Source organism: Nerophis lumbriciformis, linkage group LG02, assembly GCF_033978685.3.
Source record: "Nerophis lumbriciformis linkage group LG02, RoL_Nlum_v2.1, whole genome shotgun sequence".
NCBI lineage: Eukaryota > Metazoa > Chordata > Actinopteri > Syngnathiformes > Syngnathidae > Nerophis > Nerophis lumbriciformis.
The window spans coordinates 46969235-46989166 of NC_084549.2; the positions used below are offsets into that span (position 1 = coordinate 46969235).

At 39.4% G+C, this 19932-nt stretch overlaps 2 protein-coding genes across 3 annotated transcripts in view; both read right to left on the bottom strand.

Moving 5' to 3' along the window:
- The window catches only part of ctu2 (cytosolic thiouridylase subunit 2 homolog (S. pombe)), a 59866-nt gene extending 57810 nt beyond the window's left edge, over positions 1-2056 (bottom strand). For both annotated transcript variants that reach the window (XM_061963687.1, XM_061963679.1), the window contains exon 1: positions 1889-2056. In XM_061963687.1, coding sequence (XP_061819671.1) covers positions 1889-1941 — 53 coding nt within the window. In that variant the 5' untranslated portion in view covers positions 1942-2056. The remainder of the gene's footprint in view (positions 1-1888) is intronic.
- A 3740-nt stretch (positions 2057-5796) lies between these two features.
- The window catches only part of cdk1 (cyclin dependent kinase 1), a 34781-nt gene continuing 20645 nt past the window's right edge, over positions 5797-19932 (bottom strand). Inside the window, exons 4-8 of the mRNA XM_061963762.1 lie at positions 19209-19332; positions 14378-14548; positions 8909-9072; positions 8685-8826; positions 5797-6038 (exon numbers count right to left, since the gene is read on the bottom strand). Of these exons, the coding sequence (XP_061819746.1) occupies positions 5922-6038; positions 8685-8826; positions 8909-9072; positions 14378-14548; positions 19209-19332 (718 nt within the window). The 3' untranslated portion in view covers positions 5797-5921. The remainder of the gene's footprint in view (positions 6039-8684; positions 8827-8908; positions 9073-14377; positions 14549-19208; positions 19333-19932) is intronic.

Consider the following 19932-nt stretch of genomic DNA (forward strand, 5'->3'; position numbering starts at 1 on the left):
TAAACTTTGATTGATTGATTGATTATACGGCTATTCTCCTCCAACTAGCGTTTTTTTTTTCTCCACATAATGATTTTATATCTTATTACGGATACATTTTTTTCTGTTTGTAAAGAGCTGATCTCAGTTTGGAGAATGATAGTAGACAATATTTACCCCCGGGGATTATTAAAGTGTTTCTGATACGGATTCTGATTTGGACACGTGACACAACGAGTAGGAAAACTACTATATGTGGGAGTTTTACCAATCAAGTTTAAATGTACAGTAATCAGTGAGCAGAGTAGGTGGTTGTCAGACTTAAAGCAGTGATTATCATGTATAAGTCTTCACCATGTATGGCACAGTATTTATGGAAATCTTCACGTGACTTCGAGAGGCATATTCTTACTCTGCTATATATGCTGTTTATGTGTATCTTCTTCAGCATTTGCTCTGTCCTTAGCAACTAGTTGGAAATTAATTTAATCAGGAGAACATTCACTAATTAAATCACTTTTGGCAAGAACTATTGTAATTTAGGGGTTATATCAAAATATTTTTCAAGACCTATTGCGCTAACATGACCGATAAAAACTGGCTCACACAATAACAGCACTGCAACATCTGATCTGCGCTACCAAAATAAGGGTCTTCTAAGACAGTGTTTTTCAACCTTTTTTGTGGCAAGGCACATTTTTTGTGGCAAGGCACATTTTTTGCATTGAAAAAATCCGGAGGCACGCCACCAGCAGAAATCATAAACTCGGTTGACAATAAAGAGTCGTTGTCGCAATTGTTGGATATGACTTTAAAGTATAACCAAGCATGCATCACTATAGCTCTTGTCTCAAAGTAGGTGTACTGTTACCACCTGTCAATTCACGCCCTGACTTATTTAGAGTTTTTTGCTGTTTTCCTGTGTGTAGTGTTTTAGTTCTTGTCTTGCGCTCCTATTTTGGTGTCTTTTTCTTTTTTTTTGGTATTTTCCTGTAGCAGTTTCATGTCTTCCTTTGAGCAATATTTCCTGCATCTACTTTGTTTTAGCAATCAAGAATATTTCAGTTGTTTTCATCCTTCTTTGTGGGGACATTGTTGATTGTCATGTCATGTTCGGATGTACTATGTGGACGCCATCTTTGCTCCACAGTAAGTCTTTGCTGTCGTCCAGCATTCTGTTTTTGTTTACTTCGTAGCCAGTTCAGTTTTAGTTTCGTTCTGCATAGCCTTCCGTAGGCTTCAATGACTTTTCTTGGGGCACTCACCTTTAGTTTATTTTTGGTTTAAGCATAAGACACCTTTTTACCTGCACACTGCCTCCCACTGTTTCCGACATTTACAAAGCAATTAGCTACCGGCTGTCACCTACTGATATGGAAGAGTATTGCACGGTTACTCTGCCGAGCTCTAGACAGCCCCGACACTCAACAACAACACATAATTTGCAGACTATAATTAGTGGTTTGCAAAACATATTTTTAACCCAAATAGGTGAAATTAGATAATCTCCCATGGCACACTAGACTGTAACTCACGGCACACTAGTGTGCCACGGCACAGTGGTTGAAAAACACTGTTCTAAGATAGCAAGCTACCAAAGTTCTGGAGGGGGAAAAATCTTGTGAGCGACCCAGTTAACCTTGAATGTATTTATTCTAAAGGGTATAAACATGAGTATGGGAGCTGAACAAATAAAATGATTAAGACCTACCTCTTTCAGACATGGACCTTTTTCCACAGTCATTCGAAGTTATGGAACTTATCGACTCCAATCAATGGAAATACATGAGGTTCCTTAATGTAACTTATTTATTAACATGTTCGAAACAAACAAATCATAGCCATAATCATATTTTGTATCTCCTAGAGCATGTAAACTAAATAATATAAAAATAAGCAATGATATTACCTCGGCAGCTCCGGCTCCAAGTCCTGATGATATTCTTCAGTCACCTGACACATTTTATCAGCGGTGTTGTGGCGACAAAAGAAAATGACTTAAGATTTCCTTTCTTTCTGCACGCTACTTCGCTCCAGTAAGTCACGTGCACGCGTTACAGAAATACTTCCGGTTCACGTCATGTCAAAGCAAAAGCATTGGTCACTTGACCGAAACAGCAGCGCATTTGAGTTTTTTTTTTTTTTAATCATTTAAATGTGTAACGTATAAACTGTGAACATGATCAGGAAATCAGTTGAGGAATAAAGTATAATCAAATGATTTTTCTAAATTATGTTATGGTTTATTTTTAATATACTTGCATTGCCTTGAACCAGGGGCACCACTACGTAAGCAAGTCATGTGTATCTCTACTTTTATATGTTTTGAAGTACTCAATTGCCAACATATGCTAGTAAGGTAAATGCAAACTACTTATGTTATATACCAATCAAATTCCCAAAAATGCTAAATATAGACATTGTACATGCTTTCCAAACAAAACCATTTGTTTGCCTTTATTTATACATACAATCAGAATCAGCTTTATTGGCCAGGAATGTTTATCTTACTCAACTAAATCTTTTTTTCTTCTTAGTACTTATTTCCGTTCGGTACGACTTTTACATGGACATATCTGCAAAAGAAAAAATGACGCTAATACTGCAAGTCCGAAACAAATAAATAATCATAATAACCATCCATCCATCCATTTCCTACCGCTTTTTCCTATCGGGGTCGCTGAAGCCTATCTCATTCATTTCCAATTTGCGTCTTTACTTGTTACTTTTGTGTTTGTGTGGCGAATGGGTTTAAAGAATACTAATATGCCAGGAGCCAACCAAGCCAAAGACAAGCATGATGATTGGTTTGTTATGTGAGGCACCAGTAAAAACAGGAAGTTACGTTATGGTTTACAGCATTTCCGATTTTATCGGAACTACTTTTATACATTTTTATTATTTATTTATAACATTACATTCACTACATATTTACATTAAAATAGTGTTGTGGCAGATTATTACATTGATTAAATTTTTACATTAAACGTATTTTGTTTATTTTAGTAATTGTATTGATTGATCATCACATAACTGTTTTCTTAGTTATTGAGTTAATTTTTTTGTCAATTAGTTGTTCGACAATCTTAAAGGCGAAAAAGCTCCATTACGCACGTCACTGATGTACTTGCGTGAAGTGAAGTGAAGTGAATTATATTTATATAGCGCTTTTTCTCAAGTGACTCAAAGCGCTTTACATTGTGAAACCCAATATCTAAGTTACATTTAAACCAGTGTGGGTGGCACTGGGAGCAGGTGGGTAAAGTGTCTTGCCCAAGGACACAACGGCAGTGACTAGGATGGCGGAAGCGGGGATCGAACCTGCAACCCTCAAGTTGCTGGCACGGCCACTCTACCAATCGAGCAATACCGTCCCACTAACTAAGTTTAGTTACAAAAATAAATTGTAAATGTTGCAGTTTATAAATAAAGGTTTATAAAATTAAAAAAAAAGGTACAAAAAGAAAGCCCGCGGCAAAAACTTGAACAGCACATAATGTACAAATAGTTTTTCACAGGCTCTTTACTTGTGGGTATTGTGATACTTTCTTTTAAAATCAGAGCAAACATAACATAATTCGGGATAGTGATGAAACCAAAACACATTCTACAAAATATCAATTATGTACCTCCATTCTTCAGTAGGTAATGTCAGCAGGCTGATGCAGGCCTGCCCACATTTTATAGTTAAAATTGGGTGTTTCAAAGTGTTCTGAAACTCGTAAACAAACCTAAAAATCATTACTGTGTCAATTTTGGGGGGAATTTTACTTGTATACATACTTTTTAGGCACAGAACAATGAAACAAGTGTCAATGTGGTCAGAATTAGAGGGGCCCTTTAAACATAAGATCAAATAATGTAGCTGCATTGCACATGAGGTCAGTAAAATCCTGCAATATTTGGTTTTGAGTGAAAGCAGAATATTTCTACTTGTCTGTGCTCTATGATGAAAATCCTCCTTTAGTTTGTCCTTAGAATCACACTGCTGGTGGAATCTCAGTATAAAGACCATTTGATATATAATTATCTATAATAATGCTGCTTTTGCTCTAACTTCACTGGTTTTCATACCTGACCAGACTGAATCGATGTTGAGTTTAGTTCTGTTTCTCCTTGACGGAGTGAAGTATTATCCCAAAAATTACTTTGAAAAAATACAAACCCCGTTTCCATATGAGTTGGGAAATTGTGTTAGATGTAAATATAAACGGAATACATTGATTTGCAAATCATTTTCAACCCATATTCAGTTGAATATGCTACAAAGACAACATATTTGATGTTCAAACTGATAAACATTTTATGTTTTTGCAAATAGTCATTAAGTTTAGAATTTGATGCCAGCAACACGTGACAAAGAAGTTGGGAAAGGTGGCAATAAATACTGATAAAGTTGAGGAATGCTCATCAAACACTTATTTGGAACATCCCACAGGTGAACAGGCAAATTGGGAACAGGTGGGTGCCATGATTGGGTATAAAAGTAGATTCCGTGAAATGCTCAGTCATTCACAAACAAGGATGGGGCGAGGGTCACCACTTTGTCAACAAATGCGTGAGCAAATTGTTGAACAGTTTAAGAAAAACTTTTCTCAACCAGCTATTGCAAGGAATTTAGGGATATCACCATCTACGGTCCGTAATATCATCAAAAGGTTCAGAGAATCTGGAGAAATCACTGCACGTAAGCAGCAAAGCCTGTGACCTTCGATCCCTCAGGCTGTACCGCATCAACAAGCGACATCAGTGTGTAAAGGATATCACCACATGGGCTCAGGAACACTTCAGAAACCCACGGTCAGTAACTACAGTTGGTCGTTACATCTGTAAGTGCAAGTTAAAACTCTCCTAAGCAAGGCGAAAACCGTTTATCAACAACACCCAGAAACGCCGTCGGCTTAGCTGGGCCTGAGCTCATCTAAGATGGACTGATACCAAGTAGAAAAGTGTTCTGTGGTCTGATGAGTCCACATTTCAAATTGTTTTTGGAAACTGTGGACGTCGTGTCCTCCGGACCAAAGAGGAAAAGAACCATCCAAATTGTTATAGGCGCAAAGTTGAAAAGCCAGCATGTGTGATGGTATGGGGGTGTATTAGTGCCCAAGACATGGGTAACTTACACATCTGTGAAGGTGCCATTAATGCTGAAAGGTACATACAGGTTTTGGAGCAACATATGTTGCCATCCAAGCAACGTTACCATGGACGCCCCTGCTTATTTCAGCAAGACAATGCCAAGCCACGTGTTACATCAACGTGGCTTCATAGTAAAAGAATGCGGGTACTAGACTGGCCTGCCTGTAGTCCAGACCTGTCTCCCATTGAAAATGTGTGGCGCATTATGAAGCCTAAAATACCACAACGGAGACCCCCGGACTGTTGAACAACTTAAGCTGTACATCAAGCAAGAATGGGAAATAATTCCACCTGAGAAACTTAAAAAATGCGCTCCTCAGTTCCCAAACATTTACTGAGTGTTGTTAAAAGGAAAGGCCATGTAACACAGTGGTGAACATGCCCTTTCCCAACTACTTTGGCACGTGTTGCAGCCATGAAATTCTAAGTTAATTATTATTTGCAAAAAAAAAAAAAAAAGTTTATGAGTTTGAACATCAAATATCTTGTCTTTGTAGTGCATTCAATTGAATATGGGTTGAAAAGGATTTGCAAATCATTGTATTCCGTTTATATTTACATCTAACACAATTTCCCAACTCATATGGAAAGAGGGTTTGTACTCTTAAAGGAATTATTTACACAGCTACAAGTCAAGTCTATTAGGTGTTAAGTAATCAATTTCAGAGGTATATGGAGTTGACAGAGACAAATAGAAAGTTTATTGAAAGGACAGTCTCACATATTGATCACTAATACACAAAAGTATTTACATGATTGGCATATATTGTGGGTATGCATAGTAACTAAGTCATCCAAGAGTTTTAGGTTATGCTGATCTTGGCAGCAGGTAAGGTGGATTTGTTCAAGTCATCAAAATAAGGGTGCATCATGGCCTCACGTGCAGAGATCCTTTTAGAGGGATTGTAGACCAACATTTTCTGTAAACAAGAGAAAACATTACACATCTACTGTGTACAATATAAATATTACAGCAAGCATATACTCAGTGGCCTAGTGGTTAGAGCAGGGGTGCTCACACTTTTCAGCAGGCGAGCTACTTGTTAAATGACAGAGTCGAAGGGATCTACCTCATTCATATATATAATTTATATTTATTTATTTATGAAAGAAACGTTTTTGTTTACAAGTTAAAATGTGTTTAATGATAATACAAGCATGTTTATCACATAAATTCCATTCTTTCCTGAAGACAAGAATGTAAGTTGGTGTATTACCTGATTCTGATGACTTGTATTGACTGGAATCAGACAGAAGTGCTGACAACGTCCACATTTTTTAATGGAGGAGAAAAAAAGTCCTCCTTTCTGTCTAATACCACATGAAAGTGGCTGCTTTTTGGCATCTTATTTGTCCAGCTTCCATACTCCTTTTTATACACTTTACAAGAAATACATTGGCGGCAAACTCCGTCGCTTGCGGGCTTGTGCACGCCAGCTTTCTTAGACTCTTATTTTGTTAGCGCAGGCATGATAGAGCAGCTCTATTATTGTGAAGACAGGAACTATGTGGTCAGTCTTTAGGCTTTTGACAGGAGGTGTGGTTGAAATAAAAACTGTTTCTCGCCTCCCTGACGGTCTTTTTTTCCTTCACACTGAGCTCGCAGCAGCCAGCATCATCTCACAAGACCCTCGGGTGCCGTGAATGTCAATCAATTGACGAAAGTGATGTCATAGTGAAGATTTCTGATCGCTAATTTTTAGGACTATCTTTTCAACGCCTGGTTGGCGATCGACTGACATCCTCCGCGATCGACCGGTAGCTCGCGATCGAGGTAATGGACACCCCTGGGTTAGAGTGTCCGCCCTGAGATCGGTAGGTTGTGAGTTCAAACCCCGACCGAGTCATACCAAAGACTGTAAAAATGGGACCCATTATATCCCTGCTTGGCACTCAGCATCAAGGGTTGGAATTGGGGGTGAAATCACCAAAAATAATTTCCCGGGCGCGTCCACCGCTGCTACCCAGTGCTTCCCTCACCTCCCGGAGGTGATCAAGGGGATGGGTCAAATGCAGAGGACACATTTCACCACACCTAGTGTGTGTGTGACAATCATCGGTACTTTAACTATCTAGGGGTTTGACAATACATCATATTAATCAAAACAATAGATTTTATTGGCTTCGCAACAACAAAAGCATATTTGAACTTTACTTTTGAGGCGGAGAGCACAGGGACAATATTAGACAAAATTGTCACAATTTCTTTATGCCTTTTGCTATATAGTAGTAGTATTAGCTTTTTCTCTGTTCTTAATGCCTTTAGCTTATTTTAAAAATTTTGCTGTCAGTTTAATTCATTTTCTATTATGTGTCGCGTTCTAATAAAAACATAACACACACTCTGGACATGCATGCTTTTATGGACGTCAAGTCAGTGAGGAACCACAACTTTCGTCTACTACTCAGGTTTTTAGCTTCCTTTTTAGACAGAAAACAATGATAATTAAAGAGAGAAGGGGACTGTCATCGCAGCTGGAACTAACGGATGTGTTACACTCATTTTTATTTAAAATGTTGGAGATGAGCTGTACTTTGCATAAGTTGAAACAACAATAGGAACTTGGAAATCACTCTATGTTGACCTCTGAGTGCCGAACTGGAGAGGTCAGACTTGACAGTAAAATATATGTATGTGAGTAAGGCTAATGCTCTCTCGTCCAGTTTGTAGTCAGTAGAAAAGAACAAATTAAAACATGTTGGGTAAAACATTCCTCAGCTTCTCCATATTTACATGGGTTAGTCTCCGCTGTGTGGAGGTTGTTTTGGCGCTGTGGTTTGGTTATAGTCACAAGTCTGGCCAAGTCTGCTACTCGGTTGGACATTTGAAAAATCTTTGAGGCCAACAAAATAATTTTTCAATGAAGGCCCATTTATTAGGGTAGTTACGGTTACAATAATCCTACTTCCAGCTTGATATGCTGAGTTCCATCCATCCATCCATTTTCTACCGCTTGTCCCTCTTCGGAGTCGCAGGGGGTGCTGGAGCCTATCTCAGCTGCATTCGGGCGGCAGGCGGGGTACACCCTGGACAAGTCGCCACCTCATCACAGGGCCAACACAGATTTCAATGCATTTAATTGTTGTTCTCACCTCTGTATATCAAGAAAATGTCTCTTTAAAATTTTCTGTGCTTCGTCTCATAATGCCGTCTTGAATTGCACATGTTCACAACAGCGATAGTCTCCTGGCATATTAAGATCACAAGTTTTGTGCTCCTTTGAAGGAGAATAAATGCTAATTATTCAGTCCAATTGTCTTGGAACTGCTGTCACGGTCTACTTTTCTTTTACCGGCAAACGTGGAACACGCCATTTTTATGTAATACACACTCAGACAGCCTGCAAAGTGTCAATACGCGAGCGGCTACATAAACACAAATGAACGCAGCAGTAAACTCTTGAGTGACGCAGTTACAGGCAGTCAGTGTAGCGTTGATACGGGGACCACCAATAGGCTGTCTATTGATCAAATGTTGCCATCTTTTAAAAATGTTCCCATCATAATGCTTGCAGATTAAGGACTTGAATTCTAAAAATAGATTGGAAGTTGTTTTGCTTTCTTACTGCCAACAGGTCCAGGCCATTCTCATCCAGGTTTTTCACCATTGATGAAAGGTTGCCAGGTTTCCATTTTGGGAAAGTGCTTTTGTAGTCGGGTAGGCTTTCTACTTCAGGCCAAATGTCATTGCCTGGGGTGCCCAGTGTCCTGCGAAACAAATGATTCACATTTTTAATGGCCATACATTCTCTTTTAATAGTATGTGGAAAAAACAACAACTAAACACTACCTGAAAATTCTAAACAGCTGGTCTATTTCAGAGTCCCCATGGAACAGTGGCTTCTTGGTGGCAAGCTCAGCAAAGATGGTGCCGGTACTCCAAACATCAATCGGAGTTGAATATCGGGGCGAACCTAGGAGAACCTCTGGGGCTCGGTACCAAAGGGTTACAACCTGAAAACATATACATATTGCTGAACCAACCCAGTATTCATGTAAGAGGATGTGTGTTTAGAACGGCCGTGATGGTATACTGTATATGTCAAGACAACACCAACATCTCCACACAACCTGAAGCTCCTTTTTTTAAACACACATGGCGTTTTTGTACACCACCCTGATAAGTTACTGTATTCTTAGGTTGCAAACGCTCACCCTGACTACTCCAAAAACACTTCATGCCATTGTGGACAAAACTATCTTTCTGGATAAGGCTGGGCGATATGACTAAAAAATGTATCACGATATAAGTGTTTCACATCGGTCGATATCGATAATTATTGATAAAAAAAAAATAAAAAAAAATATTCTAAATAAAGACCAGGAGAAAAAGGCTGAATTTAAATACTTTTATTTTAAATATAACCTTTAACCTTTAGAACGAGGTCAGCATTATGAAAAACAGTCAAATAAATGAAAATACTGGTCGATGTGCAAATATTGACATTAAATAAATGCTTAATCCAACAAAATGTGCAAAGTATTGTAATTAAGAAATTAGTAGTGTACAACTCAGGCTTTAAAGCCATATTGGTAACAATATATGCAAATAAATAACAGTCACATTAAGCAAGCAGCCGTGTCCACTTGTTTAATGAAGTTGCCTTCACTATATTTGCCCCGCTGTCTGTGGTGATGCACACCAATTTTTCCTCAGCCAGACTCCAGGACAACAGTGCCTCCTTCAAGCCTTCTGCTATTATCCCCCCGGTGTGGTCTTCGGGGAAATACGCAGTTTCCAGGCATCGTGTTTTCAGAACCCAGTCATTGTCGATGAAATGAATTGTCAAGCTTAGGTACGGCTCGCATGAACGGCTTGACCACATGTCGGAGGTTGTCGCAAAGTGCTTTGCTAACAGTATCTCCCTTTCCACGGATTCGTATCGGACTTAAAAAATCCAAAATACTGCCAAACTGGTGACGTGACGTTTCCTTTTTTATTTACAATTTCCTCTCGTGCTGCCGCACTCATATTCCCGTTTCGTTTCACTTCTCGTCGTCAGCTAGCCGTTGTTGTTTTTTTGTTTTGTTTTTTTTCCCCCTGTTAGCATTTCCCAGAATGCCTTGCGGTTCAGGCTCGACCGTGATAGGTCGAGAGGCCAAAGCCCTTCCTCTGCCTACACCCCAGAATGCTGTGCGGTTCCGGCTCAGCCTTTCTTCCTATTTTTTTTTAACAGAACTCAGTGAAATTATCGAAAGTTCTATCGACACCATTTTCTATTGATATTGATCACATGTCTATCGCGATATATATTGTTATCGTTTTATCGCCCAGCCCTATTTCTGGACTCATTTGGCTATGAAACCTTTGTCCAAATGACATTTGGATTGTCTAAGTGGACAGCTGCACATACAAGTCAAGCTTAAATGTGTCAATTTCATAGCATAGGTTTATTTATTGGTTGGCATCCATCAGTCCATGGTGATGAAAGCGTCTTGAAGACGTAAAAGTCATGTATATGATATATTACAGTGTTCATTATTTTTCTGTTCTCCCTGTATATAAACAACCTGCCATCTGTATGAGGATGTTAATATCCAAATGTATGCAGATGACGCAGTTATTTATTCTTGGGGAAAAGACACTGAAATGGTTGCCAAAAAACTTATAGCAGCCACGGAGAAGGTAGTAAGATGGCGACATGACTCGTCTCACATTAAACATTAAGAAAACAGCAACAATGTACTTTGTAAACGAATATAAAACATCATCCTTTCCAAACATAACTGTAAAAAGAAAAAATCATAACAAAATGTTAGTAAATATTGCTACCTGGGTGTCATTTTAGACCCAACGCTTATCCTTAAAAAACATATCAAACAGGTGTGCCAGAGTCTCAAATACACCATAAAAATGTTCAAACGTATCAGGAATTTGTTAACGCTGGAGGCAGCTCAAACTTATTTTAATGCAATTATTATGTCTAATTTTTATTATTGTATAGCATGTTGGCCCTAGACAAGTAAAGCCACCCAGAGGCCATTGGAAACCTCGCACACCAATCACTCAAAATCCCCGACCGAAAACCACAGCAACACCACCATTGTTTAGTCCTTAAAAAATATAGAATGTAAAATTTTGACGACATTCAAAGATTTGCATGAATACAAATGACCCTTAAAATCTTAACACTGCACCAGCACCACTTAAATATTTTGTGTAGTTCAGGTCTGCTGGGAAAACTCAAAACACATGAGCCTCCACCAGGGGTCAGGGTAGCATAACCAGATGTAAAACCTCTTTGGCACAATCAGCCTTTTCATATAAAGCGATAAGGGAATGGAACCACCTCACAACAGATCTGAAAAGTCAAACGGACTATTCTCTATTCACAGTAGAACTTAAAAAGTGGTTTTGGACCAATCAAAGCTGCTCACACGGACTCTGAGGTGGGCACTATGTTTGACCCACATTACAACTTAGGCCATGTCCACACGAACACGGAGAGTTTCAAAAACACACATTTGGGGTTAATACGATCTCCATCCACACAAGTGTAGTTTCAAAACTGTCTATGTCTACACACTAACGCATACACCCGCTGTCATTCACATTTTGTCCAATCAGAAGCCTGAAAAAAGCAGCAATAGGTGACTTGGTGCAGCATTACACCTCCTTTTATGTTTATTTTGATATACTTCAGACATACAATGACATGTACGTTATCTTGAAAGCCAGCCTACACGTACACAGAGCCCTGGGAACATTACTAAAAAGCAAATGCACGCTTGTGCTGCTGAAACCCAACACTCATAGAATTCTAACTTGTTCAGCAACATGGGGATGTATTACATGTGCAGTGAAGTGTTCATTATTTCTAAAATCAGCACGCACTAACGAGCCAAGGAAACCTTTTTGCATGTTTAAGTGTCTATATAAAGCACACAAACGTGCGTGTGCCGCTGCAAAACTCTTGTGGAATTATAAAGCATTTAATCATCAATATAGTGATATATTACATGTGTAGTGAAGTGTATATTGTCTTTAACATCAGTACACACTACATGGAGGATGCTACATCATATTATTTTATAGTAGTTTGGTCGCTTTTTACACGCGAGCACGGTCGCGCCCGGCTCCATCTACAAAAATGGAAACAAGACACGTAAGTTAACTTCATGATTTGTCGTTAAACAAGGATTAAAAACACGAGATAATGTTGCATCTTTCTTATGACAGAGCAAAAAGCCTTTCTTGTCAAAGTTTTCCCATCAGGTGGAAGTTAGACAGTGATCATATCCAAAACAGCTGACTGTCATTAGCGCCGGCAGGAGTGTTGCAAAGCCCATTTTGATGTGTCTTTTTTATTAATGTTGAGTGAGAATAGAAGCATGTTTACGTTCAAACGTACATTAAGTCATTTTATAATGTGTTTAAAGGCAGCAAGGCAGTGTTGTTGAGCTTGAAAATGACAGCGCACAACTGTGACGTCACCACAAGTCTCCGTTTGTGCCGTGTACACGCATACACTAAGCAGAGAGTTTTGGATCTCTATACTTTGGGCAGCGTTTGCAGAAGTCTGCGTTTTTAAAGACAAAATTATGAGTCTGGACAAGAGGCATAAACGCAGAGATAAGTATGCTATTATCAAGTATCTGTGTTCGTGTGGACATGGCCTTAATGTGTATCATATTAATGTATGAGAATGCTTTATTATGAGCTATAAAATGTACTGTATCTGTTCATAATTAGTGTTGACAACGTGAATGAATAGTTAATGTTTACAAATGATGACAGATGTGAATCAGAGTATGTATGGTCTATAGCTGTGTTTCCATTACCCTTAGAAATGTGCAAAACCTAAATAGTGAAATAAAAAACTGGTAATGAAAAAAACCCCTCAAATATCGCGAAAACACAAGGTGTTTTTTTGAGACGTAGCGTTAAATAAATAAATGATAAATGGGTTATACTTGTATAGCGCTTTTCTACCCTCAAGGTACTCAAAGCGCTTTGACAGTATTTCCACATTCACCCATTCACACACTGATGGCGGGAGCTGCCATGCAAGGCGCTAACCAGCAGCCATCAGGAGCAAGAGGTGAAGTGTCTTGCCCAAGGACACAACGGAAGTGACTAGGATGGTAGAAGGTGGGGATTGAACCCCAGTAATCAGCAACCCTCCGATTGCTGGCACGGCCACTCTACCAACTTCGCCACGCCGTTATTGAAATGTTTTGCAAAACATGATAGAAACACTTTTTTTGCATTTACAGTTCACTTAAACCCCGCTACAACGGGGCGCCAATGCAAGACAACTAGGGCAGACGGGTTGTTTAAGCCTCGCTTTTGATCGGTCAGCCAGGGGGAGCGAGGCGGCATCACCACAACGGGTCGTCCGTCTCGCGGGTCCCTTCCTGGGTATAGAGGCCGACCCGCAGGCTCGGAGAGACCCACATGCTGGAACAATGTCAAGGGGGCTGTAAGGACGCAGTCTTTGAGCGATCACCCGCTGCCTTTGTCTTCTATTGACATCACGGCAACAGCAGTGGCTGCAATGCCTTCCTAAAAATGAAGTCTCGCGGGATTATTATACGAGAAATACAGCTAATGACAAAAAACACCCTTTGATGCAAACACGTACAAGTAGCAAATATACTTTGTCGAAATGTAAAAAATATTGCTTTTATTTTGCGAAAAACTGCAATGGAAACGCAGCTATTGTCAGTGAGAAGGCATTTTTGGACTGTTCTTTTTGATTACATGCTATTGTATATTTCTATTGTTGTAATTTGATTGCATGTTATTGCATATACGTATTATTCATGTAACCAGGGACTGCAGATGGAAACAAGCTGTTTAGCTAAAATGGTAAATGGGTTATACTTGTATAGCGCTTTTCTACCTTCAAGGTACTCAAAGCGCTTTGAAACTATTTCCACATTCACCCATTCACACACACATTCACACACTAATGGCGGGAGCTGCCATGCAAGACCCTAACCACGACCCATCAGGAGCAAGGGTGAAGTGTCTTGGTCAAGGACACAACGAGCGTGACGAGGTTGGTAGAAGGTGGGGATCGAACCAGGAACCCTCAGGTTGCTGGCACGGCCACTCTTCCAACTGCGCCACTCCATCTGGTGCAGAACATATCTGTTTTTGAGTTTAATGTGTCTGTGCATTGTCCCTTCAAATAAAGACCAAACTAAACCAACTTGTATAGTTTTATTATCGAAAGTAAGTTTTCTCCTCCAAGTAAATCATTGACCTAAGCAAAGGAGTTTGAAGAAAACAAAAACAAAAATGGATTCTCACCTCATGCGTATAAACCCTGACTGGAACGCCAAAGGCCCGGGCCAGTCCAAAGTCTGCCAGTTTGATAACACCCTTGTTATCAATCAAAAGGTTCTGGGGCTTCAGGTCCCGGTGGAGTACTCGCCGACAATGACAGAAATATATGCCCTCTAAGATCTGGTAGAGGTAGCTCTAAAGAGATAAAACATGATGAGATGAGAATGACATGACCTTCTGAAAATGTAAAACAACTAGCAAGTTATACTAACAATGCTATGGGACTTGGACCATACTGGACGCTCTTTGATTCATGGTGGAATGCAACGAGAAGTGTCACCAGTGTACCCACTAGAGGTAGGAATCTTTAAGCACAAGCGATTCAATTACAATTTAATTTATGCATCTATAATTACTATATTGTATATTTTTAATATACTGGATTGTAGGGCTGCACTATTAATCGAAATCAAGCTTTTAACTAGTGCGATAAGTAACCGCAAGAGGCTGAGTTTTTGCTCTCCGCTGTCACTGGCATTTGAGTGACAGCAATGTTCGCCAATCAGAATTGTTAATCGCGTTGTATGTGTCTCCCTTCAAACCGTGAGAAAGACGTCTCACTCTGTGCATCGCTCTCAGCACCCAAAGGCGTTCATTTAACAGTAGAATTAACTGAACACAGTGAGCCCTCTTTACTGTCATCTTTGTTTCAGTAGGAAAAGAGCGAGACCGCCCACTTACACAGACACACAGAAAGCATGAACAGACAGCCTCTCTACTTGCAACTCGCCAGTAAAAAATACCGCAAATTGAGAAAAAATTAGGAGGAAAAAAACATGATTACTAAGCCAAATGTTCCGTTGTATTATTTCAGCTTCAAATTGGATAAGAAATACACAGCCATCAACACAGACAAACCAGCGAGAATGCCGTGATCATGTGACTGGCAAAAAACAAAGACAACATGCTACCTTGTTTTTTCAACTCGTGGGAAAAAAATGCCCTTTAAAATGCTCAATATTTATTCAAGTTAAATTTTTGCTTACAGAAATGAGAGCCCATTTTATTGTTTTGTTTATCTATTTATTATAACAAAGTTATTTACTTTCCAATTACAGTACAATGATAACCAATTCCACAGTAATGAGAAATAAAAGTATACATCATTTTAAATGGATATTTGCATTAATATTATTATTATTTAGACTTAGACAAACTTTAATGAGCCACAAGGGAAATTGTTCCACACAGTAGCTCAATTACAAAGGATGGAAAGGACAATGCAGGTATAAAATAGACTAAAAATGTACTATAGTAGCAATATAAAATATAACATATATACGTAATATTTGTACAGTATATGATATATACTGATATATTATATTATATGTTTATATCATATATACAATATATAACAATTACCATGTACAATATTACAGTACATGTAACAGCTGCAGCATAAAATAGAGAGTAGATCCAGCAGAAAATAGACATTATAAAAAAGAGAAGTAGCTAACATAGAAGGTGTCAGGTAATAGACAGATATCATGATTATATGATTACTTTACAATTAAATCACTGTATACTTTTTTTTAATCGGTTATTTCTTAATAATAAATGGATGGATGGATTTGTTTGAAACATTTCACATTTACACATGACAGCATATCACAAAGGATACGGAAAGACTGATATTTGTTTGATTACTCAACTCATTATTACAGGAGAGCTGCTTTCTGTAACAGCTCATTCTTCCTTGATCTTAGAGGTGCCAGTGTGTTGCTACCGGCTTTTGCTGCTGTCCGCTGGAGTCACAGGAACACATTGTGACAAGAATAGGTGATAGAATGATCACCTACATAAATTAATAGCTGTCCTCACAATTATTAATATAAATGTAAATCATTAACTTCATTGGCCAAAAAGTGAATCTTGAGTCTTTGCCTCAATGTTTTTTTACATTGTTGAAATCGTTGTCAAACATGTCTAAAACAAATCAATCATAATCATAACCATCAATTGTTGGCAGAGTGACCACCTCTGTGTGTCGTCAAAGTATCATATAGAAATGTGCGTAAGGCAGCTATGGAGTTGATGTGAAGCAGAGCAAATTTAAAAGTCAACGCCAGTCTTAATACATCTCAACTTTGCTGTGAAAAAAGGCGTACGGCAGGTTTTTGTGCGTATGCCAGCATGTTACACAAGGGCCGTGGTGGTTTATTGGTGTTTCATTTAGGAAAAACATCTTGCAATACGCATGAATGCGCTGGTGCTTGATGTGCTAAAAATGTTTCTGTTGTATAGATTGCGAATCTATATCGCAAAAAAGGTGGTACAGATTATGGATGTGTGCTGTTTGTTTCAAAACATTGCAAAACCCCACATGTTGGAGAGCATGATACCATGAATGTTGGAGAGACGTTAGTGTCTCCATGGTAAAGCCGCTTAGTCCACGCAAAATCCGTAATTGAATAGAGCGGTCTGCACTTTGTACTTGTAAAAACGAGTACACCCAATCCAAAATTAGTACACACAATTGTTTCCTTTGCACACACTATTTAGCATGTTATTTGGACCTCAGTAGATCAAGCCTTAAGTGTATTAACGCACATACGAGTATACCGTATTTTCCGCACTATAAGGCACACCTAAAAACCACAAATTTTCTCAAAAGCTGACAGTGCGCCTTATAATCTGGTGTGTCTTATCTATGGACCAATATTGAGCCACAGCAAACCTAAACTTCATTTTCATAAAGTTTAGGTCTCGCAACTACGGTAAACAGCCGCCAACTTCTTTTTCCCCGTAGAAGAAGAAGCTCTTCTTCTATGGTAAGCAGCCGCCCCCGTAGAAGAAGAAGAACCGCGCGGTGCATACTGGGATATATGACGTTTCATTTCCAATTGTGTGTTTCTGTAAAGACCCCAAAATGGCTCCTACTAAGAGCCACGCTTACGACGCAGAGTTCAAACTCAAGGCGATCAGTCACGCAGTAGAACATGGGAATAGAGCATAAACAAATCAATGGTGCGTAAGTGGAGGAAGCAATAAGATGACCTGCGCCAAGTTAAGAAGACAAAACAGAGTTTCCTGAGGGAACAAAGCGAGATGGCTACAGTTGGAGGACAAACTCGAACAGTGGGTTGTTGAACAGAGAGCAGCAAGTAGAAGTGTCAGTACTATCACTATTCGAATGCAGGCAAGCGAACTTAACATGGATGATTTTAAAGGCGGTGCTTCTTGGTGCTTTCGGTTTATGAAAAGATGTAATCTCTCCATCCGCACACGAACTACTGTTTCACAGCAACTGCCAAAAGACTTCCAAGAAAAGCTGGCTACTTTCCGCGCATACTGCAAAAACAAGAGAACTGAAAAAAAGATCCGGCCAGAGCACATCATCAACATGGATGAGGTTCCACTCACCTTTGATATTCCTGTGAACCGCACTGTGGATAAAACGGGAGCACATACGGTAGATATTCGCACCACAGGGAATGAGAAGTCGTCCTTCACTGTAGTTCTAGCTTGCCAGGCTAATGGCCAGAAACTTCCACCCATGGTTATATTCAAAAGGAAGACCTTGCCAAAAGAAAACTTTTCAGCCGGCGTCGTCATCAAAGCTAATTCGAGGGATGGATGGATGAAGAAAAGATGAGCGAGTGGTTGAGAGAAATTTACGTGAAGAGACCGGGTGGGTTTTTTCACACAGCTCCGTCCCTATTGATCTACGACTCCATGCGCACCCACATCACAGATGGTGTCAAAAAACAAGTGAAGCACACTAATTCAATACTCGCCGTCATTCCAGGTGGATTGACAAAAGAACTCCAGCCGCTAGATATTGGTGTCAACAGGGCATTCAAAGCTAGACTGCAAACTGCGTGGGAACAGTGGATGACAGAAGGCGAACACACGCTCACACCAAGACAGGGAGACAGCGCCGGACGACATACGCCACTATCTGCCAGTGGATCGTAAATGCCTAGGCTGATATATCAGTCTCAACTGTGGTCCGAGCTTTCGTGGAAGGCAGGAATTGTCACTGAACTGCTAGACAACAGCAGCGACACTGACTCCATAAATGACTTCGACGAGACGGATGCCGTATTCGCCCAACTGTTTAATTCGGACACTGAAGAAGAAGAATTCGAGGGATTTGCGGATGAGGAATAACTTCAGGAAGTGAGCTTTACATGTTTATTTTGTGTGTTGTGTTGTGTGACATTAACGTTTGAGCAACGTTGAGTTATTGATATTGTTATTGCTCTGCACTATTTTGAGTGTTACTATTTTGTGATTGCACTAACGTTTGACTTACCGTAACACGAGTAAATCAGCTGTTTACCGTATTCATTTTGGGAGTGAACAGAGTTGTTAGAACACTGGTTTGTAATCTATTAATAAAGTTTGACTGACCGATCTGACTGTTTTGTTGACATTCCCTTTAGCGCAGCTCCATCTAAAGGATGCATAGGTGCGCCTTATAATCCGGTGCGCCTTATATATGAACAAAGTTTTGAAATATGCCATTCATTGAAGGTGTGCCTTATAATCCGGTGCGCTTTAGTGCGGAAACTACGGTAAGTGTTAAACAGTCAATGCAATTTGTTATTCTTATAGCCTGACCTGTGTTTACTTCCGTACCTGACGGTTTCGGCTACAACTGTTGCCTTCCTTAAAGGTTGTCACGTCACAGCAACATCACGTGACAACCTCTGAGGAAGGAAACAGTTGTAGCCGAAACTGTCAGGTACAGAAGTAAATACACAGGTCTGGCTATAAAACTAACAAATAGCAACATTTTTTGAAGAGCTAATGAACCTCTTTGGTGTTAGTCAATTCATTGAAAACGTACCTTGACCAACATAGGCTCCATGTACTGGCCAGATGGAATGGAGTCCAGATATTTTTTCAGGTCCATGGACAGAAACTCAAAAATAAGATAGAGGCGAGACTCCTGCATCAGGACATCCAGCAGTCTAAAAAATATAACAAATTGGATATTAACAGAGTGCTTGGGTACATTTGATCACATACAGGACATTTCTCTTTGCTCTATGTATTTTTCTAAATTGGAAACCGACAATTTATAATAGAGTATTAAAAGTCAAACCTGTGTTAGCGGCCACAAAAAGTAGTGTTATAAACCTACATTTTTTTTTTTTTAACTCTGTATAGCGGCCACTATTATCAAAACTTGCTGCATTGATGCGTGATATTGATAGATTGAGTCTTACCACTAAAATCCAGAGTGAATTTGCGTTGCAGCTGTGCTACTTCTGCTTGCTGCTGACAAAACTCACCCACTGCGTATGGACAGCAGTAGTGACATCATAGACAACCTTTCACGGTGAAAATGCACACCTTTGCGCAAAACAATTGTTTTGTGGGATAAATTCAACAAAAAACAAACAGAAGACTTAACTAGAGATAAAGAAAAATGTGAACTATCTTGGATTTGTAATTTCCCCTCCTGATTTTTTGCTTTTAATATGGGCAACTACAATACATCCGGAAAGTATTCACATCACTTCACTTTTTCCACCTTTTGTCAGTCTTAATCCAAAATGGAATAAATT